The sequence below is a fragment of the Podarcis vaucheri genome (genome assembly GCF_965113315.1).
Source record: "Podarcis vaucheri genome assembly, chromosome: 1".
Lineage (NCBI taxonomy): Eukaryota > Metazoa > Chordata > Lepidosauria > Squamata > Lacertidae > Podarcis > Podarcis vaucheri.
In genome coordinates, this window is record NC_138759.1 from 105517494 (window position 1) to 105537333 (window position 19840).

Consider the following 19840-nt stretch of genomic DNA (forward strand, 5'->3'; position numbering starts at 1 on the left):
AGCTGGTTAAGCTGCTTCTCATGCCAGTGTTGCTTCACAATTGGGTGGCTTCTGCTAGTGATGTACTGCTGCTTTTCCCAATATGGCGCCACAAAATAGGGTGGCAGCTTAAGAGACCAGGCTGCCTTTATTCTTACTGAACTCATTCTTCACGCAACAGCCACCCATCAAAATGGGATGTTTGGACTGATCATTAAGAAAGCTGAGGCCTGGCTTATACCTGCAGCAGGATGAGGTGACAGAAGAATGTATAACATCCGGTACAATTTCTTAATGCACGCCCGTGCAATAAAATTACTCGCAAGTAAGAAGCAGATCAGGGAGTAAGGTTTAGTCCACCCCACTACTGTTTTCTATTTGCTGCAAAGTTGTTTTGTTTTTACACAGGAAAGCATTCAAGTGGCAATTTCCTCACCTTTACTCTTAATGTCGTACAACTCATTAAAACATTTTAACACCACCTTTCAATTTAAAATGTTCAGGGGTGAGCTGCCTCTATTAACTCTCTTCCAGGGGTTAAATAAATCTGTAAGTCGCTAACAATCCCTCTCCTCAAGGTTGTGTGAATGGAGGTGAGTGTTTCTCTGTAAAACTGAAACAACCTTCCTTTGGAAGCCTACCTTCCAAAGGTGGTATGGCCAGGCGGATGAGGAAACTTAAAACAAACTTACCCAGTGATGTAACTAGCCAGAGGTGAAATAAAAAATTCTTAAGATTCATTACAAATCAGAAAAACCCAGGGCACCTCTCTCTATCATCCTTTTGGCAAAATGTGATTTTGTAGGCAGGGCAGCGCTATTTCGTATCATGTCCCACAGTGTGCACACCACCCCTTCTAAACTGCTGACACAAAAATGAAATTAAGAAATATTCCAGGCTGATAAGAAAAAGCTCATTCTGCTATATCATTCTACTACTTGCGCAAACCAGACTTTACATAATGGGAGCACAGGGCCACATATAGCACCTTTAGCCACTGTAAGCAGAGGGGGAAATAGCAAAAATTACAGCCGGCATTCAACTAACCTCAAACGTACAGAAGGGGTTCCACTTGCACAGTGTGACTTTCCTCTCCTCTTGTTCCCCTGCATGCACCTAACGCCTTCTCCAAGTTGGCTCTGGAGGGTTGAGGGAACTTCTAGAACATAGGGGAGACTTCCTGCTGCTCATCAGGCAATGGCTTTTCCCACCTGTCTTGCCCCACCCTCCAGCCCTAGAATTCTTTCCCAGACCATGGTTTTGAGAATAGCAGAAGCAGCTGGGAGAAGTGTGTGCCCTTGTTTCTCAATTTGATCCTTTTACTTGGTTTTGTATGTTTGTGGCATTTTATGCATTGTGACTTGCCACTGTTTTTCTTGATTATAGTTTAGTGATTCTTTATTATAATGGTAAGTGTTAACCATTTAATTATCATTTGCTGGTATTTAATTTGACTGTTTACTACTATATTCTGGTGGATTCTTGAATATTGCTTTGTCTGATAGAAGTTGTTTACAGTGGTACCTCGGGTTAAGTACTTAATTCGTTCCGGAGGTCCGTACTTAACCTGAAACTGTTCTTAACCTGAAGCACCACTTTAGCTAATGGGGCCTCCTGCTGCTGCTGCGCCGCTGGAGCACGGATTTCTGTTCTCATCCTGAAGCAAAGTTCTTAACCTGAAGCACTATTTCTGGGTTAGCGGAGTCTGTAACTTAAAGCGTATGTAACCTGAAGCGTATGTAACCCGAGGTACCACTGTATTTTAAAGTTACAGGGACTTCTTTGTACTGTATCAGATTGTTATTACATGCGTTATCTTTGCTGTCTGTTTTGTTGTTTCTTCAGCTTGTAAACCCCCTCGTGTATAGTAATATAGAAAGAGGCAGTGTAACAAATTAAAAATGAAGTAAAATATTTAGTGGGTGAGCAGATGGGAGGAAAGCCAGGTTGGGCAATTGGAAGTCATTGTGCAAGTGGAAGTCATTCTGCACATGCAAGTAGTTAGCTGAGGACTGTCCTACAAAAGAATCACTGTAACTGTGGATTTTGATGAAAGCCACCTGGAAAACAATTTCTGTCTTTAATCAACAGCGCTGGCACAACGGTAGGTATCCAGAGAAAGAATACTAACCAGAGAAACTCATGATGCTAAGTGATGTTTTAACAGGATTTGATGACTTGGCCTATAGTTCATTCACATTTTTGTATTGCATATATTCAAGGAAATAAAACAGCCTGCTGCAATGTCTCAGCCAATATTCACAGAAACAAAATTCTGACAAGAATTCAACCCATACTTGCATTCAAACCAGATCCATGAAAATATGACACTGATTTCTTTTCTTTATCTTTTGGCAGTAATGAGATCTAGAAAGGGTCTTCAGTGCAGACACAGTTTTGATTTACACTGATTTAATTCCTTTGACTACTATTCTTTAATTCATATTATTGTGGCTAGCTTAGAGAGGAGGCCTGGTAGAAAGTCAGGCACACTTAGGTGTACTAGCTTCAAGTAAATCCAATCACAACTTTTAAAAATCGAGTTGGGATATATTTTGGAATATTGGGTTGCATCCAGACCTGGCATTCCATGAATGGAAGAGATCTTTCTGTTCATGGAACTGAGTGAGATCCAGGAGGATCCACAGACAGGATGAGATGTGAGTAGAGGCTATTTTTCTGCGATTTCTCCTTCCCTCTGCATCCCCAAATGGGCACTTTCCATGCTGTTCTGGAAGGTCCCCAAACCTCCTGTAGCAAATTTTCAAAGTATGGCAGATTCAGACAAGGCAGGGAAACTGGCAAAAATCACCTTTATCCAGGTTGCATGAGGTACAAGCCATTATGCTTTCTGAAAATCATGAAGTAGGCCACAAAATCTCCTGCTTGAAGTATATTCCAAATAAAACATGAAAAACAGAAATAAGACAATACTGGTTCTTGCATAAAAGAATGACTGATATTATTTTCCTTTAATGGGATCTAACCGAACAAGTGGACTATCCCTACCTCAAAAATGTTTCTTTTCAAAAATATAAAAAATGAAGATGTGAAATGAACATTGTTCTATTTCCAATGAATTTGCAACCTATGTCAAACAGACATTTATAAAATATATTGCAAGTAAATTAAATCTGACTTCACCAGAATGAAAATGGGAAATGTTACAAAAGTGCTGAGGATTTGTGTTCCAGTGTAAGATTACTGTGGATGTTTCACTTTATTGAAAGTTTGGAAAAGTAATACTTTAGAATATCATACGCTATATATACACACATCTCTCAAGTAAAATGTTGAATTACCTTATAAATCGTGTATAGAGACTACATATCCGATGAAGACTAAAATAAATAACAGATCTTTTACTCTCTAGAAATCAGTGTAATTTATCGCTTGATATGTCCCAACAGTGTTTATTGGCCAATTCTTAAGCCTGAAGATGCGGTTAATTGCCACTCAGTTTCTTCATGATAGGGCTGTCAGGTGAAGCATTAGTGAAAATACTTCCGACTACCACGTGTGTTCCCCAGAGATTATGACGAATAACTTTACAGCAGCCAAGGTCCTCCACATAAAATCCTAAATGGCGGTAGCGTTCATCAGTTTCAAAAAGGGTGTTGTTTGTATAAGGGCCAAAAAACTGCAAAGAAAGCACAACAAAACACGGTGTACATTTATAGTAAGATTCCTGAATATATTTCAACATAATAGATCAAATTAGTTTTAAGTCTAAGCTTAAATGCATTTAAATGTCATGACAGAAAATGTACAACTGCTGGTTTTGCATTGGCATTTCTATAGAGGGATAACTATACTGTTTATTATATCCCATGGCAACTAGAAATTCTGGAGCCCACAGATCCAGCCCTCAAATTGACACTGTTACCAGGAAAGTGCACTTCCAATTCCTTGGATTTTATGAATCAATAGCCTGGTCCCTGTGGCGCAATGGTTTAGTGTGTCTAGCTGCTAACCGGAAGGTTGATGGTTCAAGCCCACACAGGAACAGCTGTGAGCAGGATTCCCTTCCAATATTTATATGATTCTATATACTGCAACAGCAGATTCTAGCAGTGCCCATGCAAAGACAGTAAAGATTCACCAACGAAAGTTGGGTAAAAAACTATGTACACATTTAGTAGGAGAATATAACAGTCTTAAAGGTAAAGGCAAAGGTAAAGGGACCACTGACATTTATAGTCCAGTTGCAAATGACTCTGGGGTTGCGGCACTCATCTCGCTTTACAGGCCAGGGAGCTGGTGTTTGTCCGCTCTGCAGACAGTTTTTCTGGGTCATGTGGCCAACATGACTAAGCTGCTTCTGGCGCAAAGGAACACCGAAGCCAGAGCAGCACATGGAAACACCGTTTACCTTCCCGCCGGAGCGGTACCTATTTATCTACTTGCACTTTGATGTGCTTTCAAACTGCTAGGTTGGCAGGAGCTGGGAGCGAGCAATGGGAGCTCACCCCGCCATGGGGATTTGAACCGCTGACCTTTTGATCAGCAAGCCCAAGCCTCAGTGGTTTAGACCGCAGCGCCACCCGTGTTCCTATAACAGGTCTGAGTGCTTTGCTATTCCATACCGACTAGCTTTTCAAATAATTTGGATCTAGGACATTTCTAAGGGCCCTGATGTGGGACATGTTTTTTTACACAATTAGAAATAATACTGATATGGTTGTACATGAAATAATTGTCAAAGGAACATCTCAAATACCTACAATCCATGACACACCACAATCCTGGTCTGAAAGAACTAGGTTAAAGGGGGGGGGGAGGTGAGAGACAGAGTGGTGTAGTGATTCCAGTGCTAAACTAGGACTAGTGTAACCCAGGTTCATATTCTCACTCAGCCGTGAAGCTCACTGGGTGACCATGAGCCTATAATTCTCTCAGCCTATCCTAAGATTGTTGTAAGAATAAACTCAGGGCTGGGGAGAACTATGTGCACTGCTTTGAGATCCTTGGAGGAGAAAATAGATGTAATAACTAAAACAAATAAAAACAGTCTTGCGTTCTTTTGTTTAACTGCCTCTTAAGGTGCCAGCTATGACAACGGTTTCTATGATATAGCCGAGAATTAAGAAAGACTGTCACAGACATTCCAGAAACAATTTTAAATAGCCTTTAAAATGGTTTCAAGTGGAACGAGCAGAAACTCAAGTAGGAGTCGTCATATTCCTTTTCCCCCCTTGTCTGAGACACACGGTGCTCAGCCTCCCTCTTCTTGCTGCGCTTTGGTAGAAATACTTACCGCCAATCCTGAAGTTGGATCAATGAAATCTGCCCAATAGCCTTCGGCACACAAAGCATAGCAAATTTCCTTGGCACCACTGATAAACTAAGAAGAGAGGAAATAAAAGATGCTAAGCACACTTTTAAGGCTAATGTATATTCCATTTCCCCAGCAAACAAATGTGAAATTGAACACAGTACTGTTATTCAACTCTGTCAACCGAGACTAAGAGGATTAAAATTAATAACCTATATTGAGATACGATGGTCACATGGAACCTAGAAGAAATTCTTTGTGATGGTCAGTGAAGCATTAATAGTTCTGCACAGGCAGGAAAATATAACTGATTGCTCGGGTTGGTTGCAGTGTTGCCATACCTGCAAATACAAAAAAATTAAACAAATCCATACCTCACCTATTGCCCACTTTTATGCATGCTCATTTTGCCTTAGGTTTGTTTCCTAGTCTCAACTTCCTGTATCTTGATCAGTAAAGCACTTTTTGCAGTTCTCTAATCCACAATGGCAACTCTGCCCAAAACCTATGCCAAGAAAATTATCGTCCAAACACAAAGCACAGATGCTCAAAACTCCTGCTAACCTCTAAATACATGGTGCTTATTTAGAAAGAAACAGAATCTAAAAAGGAGCTACACGAGAGTGTGGGATGAAACTGTGCACACAGATGGAACGCTCTTTTGTTTTTGGCAGAATAGACTCTATTGTCAAAGAAAGTGACACTTCTTAATTTAAAAATTCAGGAGAAGCGTGCCTCTTCAACAAAAGGAATTGTGGAGGTTCTCACCAAATGCACTCGTATATCCTTTGCACTACAGCAAAAGATACTACATTTAACATATCCAATGGAGAAGCTAACTGTGGTTTGGTAGGCTGCCCCTGTATGGGAAACATCACTTGAAACTGATTTTGCTAGTTTGCATTCCATTTGTTCAACACTTTGACACCTAAAACTATATAGTGAAGGAGCCAGGCGAACCTCCCCGGGGAGAGCACTGCACAAATGGGGAGCCACTACAGAAAAGGCCTGTTCTCAGGTTGCCACCCCCCGGACCTCTCGAGGCACACAATGTTGTGCAGCCACATCCCCTCATTTATTTGAAATTGATAAATACACACATTTCTTTCTCGAAGCATGTGAGCCAGATATCTGGACCCTTTATCATAAGGGCTTACTCAGATTCCGAATAATCTTAAAACAGAACAGATTTATATTCAGTGTGGACCTATTTTTCCAATTAGTCAAAGGTCTACGTATCTGTCCATTTCAATTTCAGATTAAGCCAACGGAACCCCAGTAAACAGTCTAAACATGTTTATGCACCGGACTCTTTTGATCCTGGTGAATTACAATCTCACAGTAGCCACTCACCAAACAGATGTTAATTAAGACAACTTGAGTCTTCAATACAATAACACCTTCATTTGCCTGCCACTAACTCTCATTACTTTACTCCAAGTCTCTCATGTTAAGTTAAGTTCTCCTGAGATTGTCTACAATGCAAACAAACAGTCCATTCTATTGTGAATTTGCTGTTAGTAACCTTTAGGCCAGAAGGTTACGTCTACCATCCCAGCACCCTTGTGTTCAATATATTGGAATTGACAGGAAGGTGGACAAGGAAGGAGGAGGACAATTAAAATATAATTAGACCAGATTACAATGCCAAGGCCCAACAGACCATGACTAACACAGAGACACTGACACGCTAAAATGAGAGCTTTATTCTGTGTGCAGCTTTCATGGTGATGACTGAACACTGCATTCTCCTTCCTAACCCCTTGAAAACCTTTAGAACCCATATAAATGCTTATTTGCCATTGTGAAACTTTCTCAAATGGACGTAAAGGAACTGCAGTGTGGCTGGTGTTAACTAGAAACTGGTCTCAGATATATTAGCCAAAAAATCAAGTTGAAATAAAAGAAACTGGCATTTTTAGGTTATTTTAAAAGCACTATTAAAGTACAGAAAATTTTCAGAAAATAACATATGGGGTGAAATTCAGCAGCAGCAAAACACTGACATTTGTTGGGATACAACTATTGATTCCAAAGCCAAGCAAAAAACGTACATTACGTACTTAAGAAAGGATGACCCCTAGTGGCAATTCTGCATATAATCACTTGGGCAAACAAAATGTCTGATTTATTTACTGCAATTATTAACAGATGTGGTATAAAAGGTTCAACTTAGTAAACTGAATGTAAAACATTACAGCATGTAGCTAGTGCGTATGCATAAAATATATTTAAAGTTACTATTTTTTAAAGTCAGGTAGGTAGCTGTGTTGGTCTGACACAGTCAAAATAAATTAAAAAATTGTCCAGTAGCACCTTAGAGACCAACTAAGTTTGTTCTGGGTAGGTATAAGATTCCGTGTGCATGCACACTTCTTCAGATACACAGATACACTTCAGATATGTGTATCTGAAGTGTGTGTGCACACGAAAGCTTATACCCAGAACAAACTTAGTTGGTCTCTAAGGTGCTACTGGACAATTTTTAAATTTATTTTTTAAAGGAAAAATCAAGATGGGCATTAAATGTTAAGGACCAAGCGTTAGTCGTGTACATCCAAATTCTTTCTAAGAGAGCTTCATTAACACTGGGTCACAAAATATTGGGTCACAACTGATAATGGTCACCCACTCTTAGGGCAGACTCCACATTCCTAAAGCATGATATCAAGCACTGAATCCAATACAACACACAAACGCACATGGTCTCACCTCCAATGAGAACAGTATCATAATTCACTGCCCAAAGCTGATGAGACTTACATTTTCTATCAGATTTTCTCGCTCATTTTCCACCTCTTCACTCCATGCAGTCATATCATTTATTGTCTTCTGTGTTACTGTTAAGACTGTGAGGTTATTGGAAGTTCCTTCTGGAAACATTGACTCAAAATCTACGAAGGAAGGAAGAAGTCAATGAAACTTAACTGCACAATCTTAGCCAGGCCTACCTGAGAACAAGTCCTACTGAATTCAGGTAAACAGGATTAGGACTGCAGCCTTAGGTGATTGTTACAGTTCTTTTGCTCCACCAGCAGTGGCGCCATGGTGGAATCGAGCTGCTTGCCTGAGCTCCACCTGGCTGAGTCACTGCAGCAAACCAGGACAGAAAGAGGGAGCGCCAATGTAGTATGGTGTCAATGTGCCAGGAAAGAGTGCCAGATCGCACCGTGCCAATCTCACCCTTCCCTCTTTCCATTCTGGTATGCTGCGGTGACTCAGTCAAGAAGATGAGAAGCACAGCCCCACCTCTCCGTCACCGGCTACCCTCCATCAACCCCATTTGTAAGTATGGGGAATTGCCACTGTGTTCTTCAACAGCTTGCACACACAATGGAGACACATTTACTACACAGTGTAAATCTGACAACTGTCAGATTCCCAGGCTAAAGGTTTTGCTCGTCTGGAAAAGCGCACTGTTGCTTGCTTTTTTTTTTTAGAATAAAGACAAAAAGAGGGTTCATTTATGCAACCGAAAAGAAAACTGTGACGCTCCAGCAAAAAAAAAAAAAAAAAAAAAGGGGGGGGGAAAGGGTCAAGGTATAAAGTCTACTGAGCTAATGAAAATTTTGAAAAGGAGGATGAGGGCAGCAGCACCCATACCTTTGCGCAACAGCTCTGGACACGCTTGTATTGCACATTCTACCTTAGTGGTTTCAAAGTAGGCCTTGGCATTACTAACTTCTTGTTTATGAGGAGGATTACCGTTCTGAAAACAAAAACAACAACAGGTAATTGTTCAGAGCTACGTACAACAGTAACGCCAGCAGTGTTATTTGATATTTAAATTTGCCCCAGCTCTTATTCTTAAAATTAGCAAAAAGTTGTACCCTCTAAGGCTGGGCGATACCTTGTTTTCAACACAGTGCTATATCACCAGCTAAACACAGAGAGATATACTGATACATGACAATGTCTGAAATAAGGATGAAGCTATGCAGAAGAGGCATTGGCTGGCTTCACGGTTTCCCCCACATTGTGCTTTTTTGCATAGCACACACGCACACACCATGATTCGCAATATAGTGCCAAGTCAAAAATTATGAAGCCAATATCACGATATGGATTTCAAGCCAGTTTTGGGCCATATATCACCCAGTTCTAGTATCCTCAAGCTTCTGCACAGCTGAAGTACAATTCTATTCCAGACAATTCTATTCCAGGGCACCACTCCAAAAATACTATGATAGCCCACCTGTAACACAGGGGTGGGTGCTCATTTCAAAATCAGGAGGGAAAGACCACGTACCTGCTTTTTTGCTAGGCAGGCCAGTTACTTTGGAGCTATGTTTTTCTTACCTGGAACTCGTTGACGTACTGAGCCATCACAAATTCATGCCTTTCACTTGCCAGGGGCTCCACTAATATGTCAGGCAGTTTTTTGTGCGCTTGTGTTGCCTTCTGAATCCCTGCACCGTTCAGGTGACAGTCAAAGCCTATGTTCCCCGGGAGCTGAAATCGTTGGTCTTGCGGACCAAAGGGTCCCATAGCCTCATCAGGCCACACAGTTCTTGGACCTGCCAAAAGTTAAGAATTAAGTCGTTTAAACGCACACATATAATTGCACTGTGTTATAAAACACAAATGTTTTCTGCATGCTGCTCTGTAAGCTAGTAATTCAAGTTTGAGCAGAAAATGGGAAAACTAAGTTCCATTGAACTTCATGATACTTAATTCCAAGTATGTTATGACCAGAGGAATCATAAGATACAGATGATTTGAAAGACATATTGTGTGTGGTATCCAACTAACACACCCTCTGAGCGGCAAGGATTTCCACTTGTGCAACAGAACTCCCCACAGCTCCCCCCCCAAACCTGTTCTAGAGCTCTGGAGCAGATGTGGGGAGGGCGTGGGGTACACACAGGGGAGGAGGAGGGGATAAAGTCCACTGGACAAGCAAAAAGCCTTGTGCTGATGAGACGCATTAGATGGATACAGCTGTATGATTTCCCCGACAATACAGATAATTTTAGATGTAAACACGGGTGAAACAAATTCTTGGAATGTTCCTTACATATGTCTGGGGGTGCAGCAGCAACGGAAGGCTCGTCTGAGCCAGAGGACCCTGCTGTGGAAAAGGCCTTGGGAGTCACAACCCTTCTAACCAAAGAATAAAATCCCGGAAGGTACGTCACCAGTCTAGCTCTGTTACAAAGTACCTAAAGGGGACACAAAGAGAACTGAATGTAGCATATATTGCACATCAAAACAAGAAGTCAGTATGCAGAGACGCATTCCGTAGGGGTGGAGGAATCTTATTAGCTGAATCTTGCATCCCGACCTTCTATATTACCAATGTACTACGCTTTCTTTGGGTGTGGCTAAAAAATTAAAAGTTTAGTATGAAAAATCCCGCATGCTGGAATTTTTGCACACCATTTGCCACATGGATAAAATGCTGCATTAAGTAAATGACACTTTTTATCTAGCAAAAGAAAAAAGAAAAGCGCCACAATACATACATGGAATGTTTTCAAACATCTGATAAGCAAGGCGTATTAAAAGAAAAAAACACATGCGAGTCGGTTCTTTCTTCCGGCCAGGGTAGTTAAGCAGAGCAGACAAGTTAGTTCCTCTGGTTTATCAGGAAATGGCACATTTCCCACTGCAAAGTTGGCAAGCCACTTTAGGGTAAGGTAAGGTGACCATACTGCTTGGCCATTCTGTATGCATTCAATCCCAGACCCATGCAACTGTAGTGAGCTCACGCCTAAGCTCAAAACTCTCATGACAACAAAACCGGGGGAAATCTTACAACACACGAACCGCAGGGAAAATGGCTTCAATTTCTCTTCCTGAATCTGAAAACAGCCTGAATCAACAGGGCTCAGATGTGCGATACCATCTTGGTGTAGTTTTATTCTGAAGCTTAACGACAACAATTGCCAACATTATTAACTACTGCACCACTGATTAATTTGGCCGACACCGTGTTCAAGCGCTTGTCTTGCAATCCTAACCTCCCAGGTCTAACCTTTTGAAAAGTATTGCAAGTATTGCAAGATTATTAGAGCTCACAAGGCAACTCTCTTCAGAGCTCACAAGGCAACTCTCTTCAGCGGATTTTTTTTTTTTTTACAGTTCCACCATTCCATTTAGAAATGCATCTGCAGTCAATGTGGGTTGGCATTTGTTTTATTTTTTAAATAAAAAGCCTGGCTAGATATTGCATCAAAATCCAGAACGCTTTAGAAAGGAATCTAAAAGGTAAGGTGCTAAACAGGGAATGAAAACTCAATGGTTTCTAAATTTGAAAGGTTGTTTTTTACAGGTTAGCTTCAAAAATGGTTATTTTTTTAATTTGGAGGTACACAATCTTTACACTAAGTTTTAGAATTCTTATGATACATGCATCCTTTCCTAAAATAATGTAATAAATATAGCAGTTTTATGTTACCTATGGCGTACTGCCCACAGCAACGTATGTTTCTGTGACCCACTGGCCCCAGTGACCCAATACTAGACTGCTACAATACCTAATCCCACATCCTAGCAAAAAGCAACCCTCTTCTTTGCACTGGATGCAACTTGCACAATGCTAATATAAGGACAATAGTTGCAGCTATGGTAGCGTAGACACAACATGAAGTAATGCAGTCTGAAATCACACTATGCAAATGTTTTTTTCAACACTGAACCTTTCTTGGATTTTGGCTCATTTGCAGCTCTTTGCACTGCATTAGTGGCCACTGTCAAGAATCCCATGTTTTGAAAGCAGTTGGTCCAGTGGCAGCACAGAAAAAGGGGCAAGTAAGAAAAGGATCATAACTAGACAAACCAAATCAAAAGAAGGAAGGCAGTAATAGAAAACAATCTCAAGGATGCACAAATATAATGATTTGTATTGGCCCAATGTGTTTCAAAGGATATTTCTTCTGCAGGGACACTGCATATCACTAGTATACTGCCAAAGCTTCATGTGGCTATTATGGGAGTTGTTTCGTTCTGGTATACTTAAGTTTCTGTTTTAAATGTGTTGTAAGTTTTCTGAACACCTTTGGGTAACAAGAAACAATAACAACAAGCACACCATTCTGTTCTCTAGTGTTATGGAGCACACTAAAGAACACAGAGGTGTGCATTTTAAGTGTCCTTAAGAAGTATATTTGGAAAGATGTTTAGCCAATAAAACATTTCAGTTTTGTGCATGGTAGAGATTCTATCTCACCCTATTTCCACAAACAGAAAAGGACCTCTGAAGCCCTTAAGGAAGGTCCATTCATGGTTTTTATAGACATATCAGTTTATATGATGAAAAATAGTAATTCCAATTCAAATTTGAATGGTGCAACATTTCATACAGTTGTAAATGTTCAGGCTTAAATGTGCTATTGTATTGAACCCAGAATATGAGCTTTCAAAAATGTATTAATGCTGTTATTATTACAGTGGTACCTCGCAAGACGAATGCCTCGCAAGATGAAAAACGCGCAAGACGAAAGAGTTTTCCGTTTTTTGAGTCGTTCCACAAGACGAATTTCCCTATGGGCTTGCTTCGCAAGACGAAACGTCTTGTGAGTTCTTGCGAGTTTGTTTCCTTTTTCTTAAAGCCGCTAAGCGCCGCTAAGCCGTTAATAGCCGTGCTTCGCAAGACGAAAAAACCGCAAGACGAAGAGACTCGCGGAACGGATTAATTTCGTCTTGCGAGGCACCACTGTATTCAAAATGCATATGCTCTGCCTCTCTCATTATATCTGTAAGCTATCTGAGCCAACAGAAGTGTACAATAAGGAAATCTGTATAACTGATTTAAGATCACACTGGCTACACTCCTGCATACGTTCCTTTTCCTTTTTGTTTCATTTATTTTAGACTGTAGGCCTGCATGAACTGTCTTATCTTTTAATCCCTGAACAACCTGTAGAAAACTGTAGGCGTTTCATATGTGATAAATAATTTGTTGTTAAATCTAACAGAAATAAATCAGATGTAACCAACTTAATTCTTAGTCCACAAGCCTACATACACTTTGGGAATGAATCTTGTTGAACTCGGTAGGACTGACTTCCGAGTACACCCACAAAGGATTGGGTTGCACTAGTTTCTACAATTACGGCCTTTATAATTTATAGGCTGATGCCTAAGAACTGTGGGGAGTGTTCCTCAAGAGGAACAGGATTTGCCTTCCCAGACACCTCCCAAAGCAGCAGCAGATGCTGGGCTGAAGGGAGAAACTGGTCAAAATACCTTCCATGCACACAAGAAGCCCATAGGATCCAATCCCACATCTTTACAGGCCCACACCCTCCAAATTCTTGTGTGTACCAAACCCAATGTTTTAGGTATTTATAGGACACTGGAAAATTCAGTTCGCCCATGAATAATCCAGTGTTCTAGGTATTTCGGTAGTGATGCAAATTACTTCCTAAAGCATTCCATATTAGGAAGCTGCACATCTTTTTTTTTTACCTATCTAGTTCAGTTCAGTAGTGCATCATGATTTACATCATACTAAAATATATACACCAGTCTAAGTGTTTCCATTTTTGACTTCACACGTTTATACATCAAGAAACTTCATAAAGCACTATTCATATGTCATGTCACATAAGCTAAGGAACAAGAATAGAAACAGGAACACATTTAGAGACATTTGTATGGCATTCTTAACAAACACTGAAAACAGCAATATTACTTACAGTGGCCATTTGCATGGGTATCTTCGTCTAAAGATTCTTCCTAAAACAGAGACATACACACCAGAGTGGCTGGTTATACAACACGTTGGGCCTGAGCTGCAACTTGTTAAGGATCCATGCCCAAACACTTCCGAGAACTGCCTGAACCAGCTGTTAGAACCTGTGCAAAACAAACCAGAACAATGTTTTTTTTCACTTTACCACAAAACTACAAAGGGATGCAGATATTATTTTGCTTCAGCAGGAGGGGAAAGTGTATGTCAATAGCTTATAAATTGTTGCATGACCACAGTTTCGGAATTTACATTCAGTTAAACATCTAAATCTCTAGCCTTTCTGTCAGGGAACTGACATCGGAGCTAGAGACGGAGGGAAGGCTCTCAAATGATGCTGGAGAAGGGCCCAGCAGGGAGAGAAGCAGCTCAGCAGATGGGGAAGCAAATCAGCGCAACACCAGGGATAAATGGGGGCTGATGGGGGAATCGGAGAGAGGGCTCCAGGACTCTTCACTGGACACCAGTGGGGAGAGCACGGGTCCTCCGCTACCCACGCCCTCCCTGCGCAGAAGACTTCCGCGCAGGGAGAGTAGGAGGAGACTTGGCGTCAAACAACTTTTATGTTGGAAAAGGTTTAAGAAACGCCCACTGATGGATTCTGCTAGTGACTGAGGCAGCCACAAAGTGAAGGGCTGCCCAGACTGAAAGGTTTAACAAGGCAACACAGCCAGGAGTGGCGGTAACTTACGCACGAGCAACCCATACTCATTACACTTTCCATTGTGCAGAGAATTTTTTTAATGCTAATGCAAACCTTAAAAAAAGCAGGCTCAGAAAGTAAAGAAACCTGTTTGTAAAATTTACACCCTGTTCAATTGGAATCTGTCTTTGTCACCTCCAGAGCACTAGTTAAAGCACTGTCCATGTGAATTTTAAATTCTTTTAAAATTTCAACACTAAAGTTGAAACACAAAAAGGAACTTGTGATTCTGAGATGCTAACGCATACTACTTTTGAATAATTTCCTTGAAACTCTTGACAGATGGGAGCTTATTTCTCTTTCACGCTTCCTTTTTAACACTGGCACACATTGCAGGCAATTCACAAGCTGCAGATGCCTGAAAAACTCTTTTAGGTTGTTAAGAAATCTGACCATTCTGGTGCCCATGAAAACAATTTTGAAGAGGACTAGGACAGCTTCATGATGACAAATGGGAAGAGACAAGAAACCAGAAACCTCCTTGCCCAATAACCCATTTTCTCCCCACCTCACTGCCAGGTAAAATTACCATTGCTGGCTTCACTCCCTTTAACCACCCCAGAATCAGGTTTCTTTCCAATCTCCTATACAGTACATACACAAAAAAATGTGGTGCTGTTTTCTGCCTCATGCTTAGCCAGTGCACACCTCGGGCCGAAGTGATGCGTTAGGGGCTTTCTTTTTTATTTTATTTAGATGATGATCACCCCAGACCCTCCAAGTGACCCTATTTTCCAGGGACAGTCATGAATTTACAGAAGCTGTCCCGGTTTCTGACTTGATCCCGGAATGTCCTGCTTTTCCTTAGGATGTCGCTATTTTCATCAGAGAAACGTTGGAGGGTATGGAGTTAAGTGACACCCCCCAGCCAAAGAGATAAGTACCTATACAACATTTAGAAGACATCTGAAGGCACCCTATATAGGGAAGTGGTGGTTTTTGTTTTTTTTAATGTTTAACGTTAACCAGGCCTTTGGTTGATCCGATTTACATCCTATGCCCTTTTAAAATGTGTTGGGGGTTTTTTGTGGAGGGGAGGTGTTACTGGGTTGTTGTTTTAATTTTTATTAGGTATTTTGAGGTTTTATAGCTTGATTTTATTCTGTGAAGTGCCCTGAGACCCCAGGGTAAAGAGCACTATATAAATTCAATAAATAATAATAATTTTGTTTGTTTTGTTTCTTTAAATGATATTTATTAAAGTTTCAAAAAAGGTTACAAAAATAAGAAAAAGGGGAAAAAAAGAACAAATACAAAATACAAAAAAATAAAAACATTTAAAAACAAATCAATCTTTCCATGTCTTGTCTTTCATTTACTTGTTTCCCTGACCTCCTCACACCTCCCTTTTTTGTATTCCAGTTCAGTTAGTTAATTCAGCAAATCCTTTCCTTCTTTGTTTTTATCCTAATCCTTTAACTTAATATATTGTAACTTTGGATTCTCACCTGTTAACAAACAATTTTTACATACTCCTTTGTAACAGTGCTGCTAAAACCACTTAAATAATAGTTTTGTTTTTATGTATGTTGGAAGCCGCCCTGGGTGACTGGGGCAATCCAGTCTGAAGGGCGGAGTATATAAATAATATTTTTTTATAATTAATAGTTGAATTTATATACCGCTCTATACCTGGAGGTCTCAGGGCAGTTCACAGAATAATAATGATAAAAATTATTATTATTATGGAGAAGGACATCCCTATTTTCATAGGAGAAACACTGGAAGAGACGCAACTCTTTCTAACAACAAAAGCAACAAGGGACCTTGGACTTGCAGTAGCTGCTGCGCAAATACAGGAGGCTCCCCGGTCCTGCCACTGGGCGGCTTTTTCACTGCTGGCCAGTGAGGATTCCACCTGCATCAGTGCTGGATTTACGTACTGTATAAGCTAAACAAGCTACAGCTTAGGGCCCCGCTCTCTTTGGGGTCCCCCAAAAAATTAAAGGAAAAAAACCTGGATGTACATTTCCAAAATGTAAGAGCTCCTGTTGCTTGGTCCCAGCTCCTGCCAACCTAGCAGTTCGAAAGCACATCAATGTGCAAGTAGATAAATAGGTACTGCTCCGGCGGAAAGGTAAACGGTGTTTCCGTGCGCTGCTCTGGTTCGCCAGAAGTGGCTTAGTCATGCTAGCCGCATGACCCAGAAGCTGTCTGTGGACAAACCCCAGCTCCCTCGGCCAGTAAAGCGAGATGAGCGCTGCAGCCCCAGAGTCATCCGCGACTGGACCTAACGGTCAAGGGTCCCTTTACCTTTTTTTAAGATAAAAAAACAAATACAGTGGTACCTCTGGTTACATACTTAATTTGTTCCAGAGCTCTATTCTTAACCTGAAACTGTTCTTAACCTGAAGCACCCTTTAGCTAATAGGGCCTCCCACTGCCACCGGAGCACAATTTCTGTTCTCATCCTGAAGCAAAGTTCTTAACCCAAGGTACAATTTCTGGGTTAGCAGAGTCTGTAACCTGAAGCATATGCAACCCGAGGTACCACTGTAAAATAAAACCTACATACAGCAAGTCTTCTGTGTTGTGTATGGACCTATTAGGTCCATAAATTACCATATAGCATATATTCAACACAAAAAAACAGCGACAATTTGTTGTTGACAAAGGACAGCTGGACATATCAAGGGCCCCATTACCTTCAGTAGCTTAGGGCCCCATCAAACCTAAACCCGGCCCTACACCTGCTCCCCAACCCCCGTGTAGGGTCCAAGGGCGACGGGATGGTTTGAGACTGGGAACTGAAGCGGCTAGTCCGCATTGAGGAGCCGTGTGCGTAGGGACAGCGCTTATCTGAAGGGGAGGCGGTGTGTGGGGGGGCGAAGGTGGGAGCGGGGCCTGAGGACGCCTCTGGCCCAAAGTTTAAGCGGGGGGGGGGTGTCGGGAAGTTCCATTTGGCGGGGGGGGGGAGCTGGAGGGAGGGAGACGCCGCTGACCGGGCTCGTTACCTCTTTTTCTTTTCACGTTCTGTTTGTTCCTGTAAAATGGCAACCCCCGGGCCAAAGCAATCGATCCTCGCCTCCGTCGCTTCCAAAGGGTGGTGGGAGGGGGGGAAGAAAGAGGGAAAAGGTGTCGGCGGGGAGAGAAAACGAGACGCTCGACGCGCGACTTTTTTTTCCTGCTTAGCCGGAGCAATCGAGCCGACGTCTCTAATGACGGCGCAGCCGGCTGACGGGGGGAGGGGGAGAGAGAGAGAGAGAGAGAGAGAGAGAGAGAGAGAGAGAGAGAGAGAGAGAGAGAGAGTTTGTCCAATCCTCGAAAGGGCTTGCCTAGTCGAGTGCTTCCGCGTCGATGCAGAGAGTGGGCGGAGTCAGAAGAGAGGCTTTGCCCGCGCGGGTTGGTCGGTGCAGTTTTGTTTAAGGCGCGCGGGGTGCAAAAGAGGCGCAACCCGAGTGGAGTAACTGGGTAGCCTCCGGAGCACCTTCTCAGCCCAGTGGTTTGCTTTCCGTATCAGAAATGATTTTCTTTCCTTTCTTCTTTTCCCTCCCAGAGGGGCTGACAGTGTTAGGGTGTTTCCACATGGTTTGCAAATGGGTAGCTGAGATATTATTGCAAACGGGACATGCACAATTTTTGTTTAACTTATCTCATCTCCTTGCAAAAAGAGGGATAGATCCGCATTAAATGGTTAAAAAAAATGGGGTGGCGTTTTAATGGCAAGGACGTCGTGTGAACACTGCAACACACAAACACAGTTGTATACACATCTTGTATGCGTGGGAACCTAGGCTATAATAAATGCCTGCTTGGAAGCGCCTGCAGGTTGTGTCGCAGCAAAAGCTCTTTAAAAAAAGCTCTTTAAGCAGGACCTAGGATACTATTTATTATTATTTATTAAACTTGTTGCTTTATATTGCCAAAATGCCTTACAAACAAAAACAACCCCCAACCCCAATAGATACATTAAAACCAACCGGAAACAAACAAACAAACAAACGACTAAAAATATCCCACTATGGCAGAAACTATGGCATCTTCCGCACACCTTTCCAAGTGTGTTTTCAGCTGCTGCAGCCCATTCTTGCCAGTGGGTGGTAGTGCAAGGCTGTTCGGTTCTTGTTTTCTACAAGCATAGACCATTCCTTTCCCGAAGGTTTCTCACCTGCTACTTACCAGTATTTCACCTTGCAGAGCATGTGCCAACTCACAAAGAGTGGCAGGATTTTAAAACTTGTGTGTTTTTTTAAATGGTCAGCCTGCAGGAAGTGCTGCTTGTTGTGGAATCGTCCTGAATTTCTTTGTGCAGTTTGTTCAGACACCAGCCATCTCTGGCCACCCATTGCTGGCCTGTAATTCTGCATCCCTTTGCACTTGAGGAGACTCATTTGGTGTATTATATGCATGCAATGTAGCTGTGTGTATGTGTGTACACACACACACACACACACACACACGAATTGGCATTAGCAATTGTCCTATTTAACTTTAACATGCACAAACTTCACTTGTCAAACAAACTGTGGTGCAACCTGGTCTTCTGCCTGCAGATATTTTACAGTACACTTATCAACATGCCCATAGCAGCACACCTCACCTATGTTCAAGTTGGTTAGTTTTTTTAAAAAACAACAACAACAGAACAAACTGTGTGCGAAGTGGAGCTATGGTGCACCCTTGTGACAATTTGTAAAATAAAATCCTATTCTGTTTTTTGAGGTACAGCAGTACCAACTCTGGAGGTGTGTGCATCTGTAGAAGATTATACTAAAGCTGAACTGGGGCCAACAGAAGAACATGGTCCCTGTAAGCATCACCCAACAGAGTTCCCATGTGCAGTGGGGACACTTCAGTGGAGGATCTCTTTGCCTATGTGGTGCCACAGGAGAAACGCCAACATCTTATGCTACATACTGTTTGAGATAACTGCAAGAGAGTAAGTATATCTCTTCTCCAGGAGAAGAGATATACTTACTCTCTTGCAGTTATCTTAAACAATATGTAGCATAAGATATTGGCATTCCTGTGCCGTACTGCTTATACAGTTTCTCTCCAACAAAGAAGACCTGTATGAATTCAGATATAACCATGCAATTCTCTTGTCCTCCTTTGCGGTACCCAGCCGCCTTCACTGTAACATACCTTTCAGTGTTGTAGTACTTTAAAAATTGCGCTGTACAAATCAATGGATGATACTCTGATGTGCTTAACTACCAATTCAATATGGATATTAATGAAATACAAC

General features: G+C 41.6%; 2 protein-coding genes across 3 annotated transcripts in view; one reads left to right on the plus strand and one right to left on the minus strand.

Moving 5' to 3' along the window:
• The window catches only part of LYPD6 (LY6/PLAUR domain containing 6), a 680840-nt gene that overhangs the window by 85998 nt on the left and 575002 nt on the right, over positions 1–19840 (plus strand). The window lies entirely within an intron of this gene.
• On the minus strand, positions 3176–17759 carry MMADHC (metabolism of cobalamin associated D). 2 transcript variants are annotated; one of them, XM_082199438.1, is made up of 8 exons: positions 17607–17759; positions 13897–14056; positions 10272–10416; positions 9554–9771; positions 8858–8963; positions 8018–8148; positions 5237–5323; positions 3176–3619 (listed from the first exon to the last, which is right to left on the minus strand). In XM_082199438.1, the coding sequence occupies exons 2-8, from the start codon at positions 13909–13911 to the stop codon at positions 3425–3427; spliced, it is 897 nt and encodes a 298-aa protein (XP_082055564.1). In that variant the 5' UTR covers positions 13912–14056; positions 17607–17759; the 3' UTR covers positions 3176–3424. The 2 variants fall into 2 exon arrangements, with proteins under 2 accessions (XP_082055564.1, XP_082055565.1); XM_082199439.1 differs by lacking the exon at positions 17607–17759 and adding an exon at positions 17298–17439.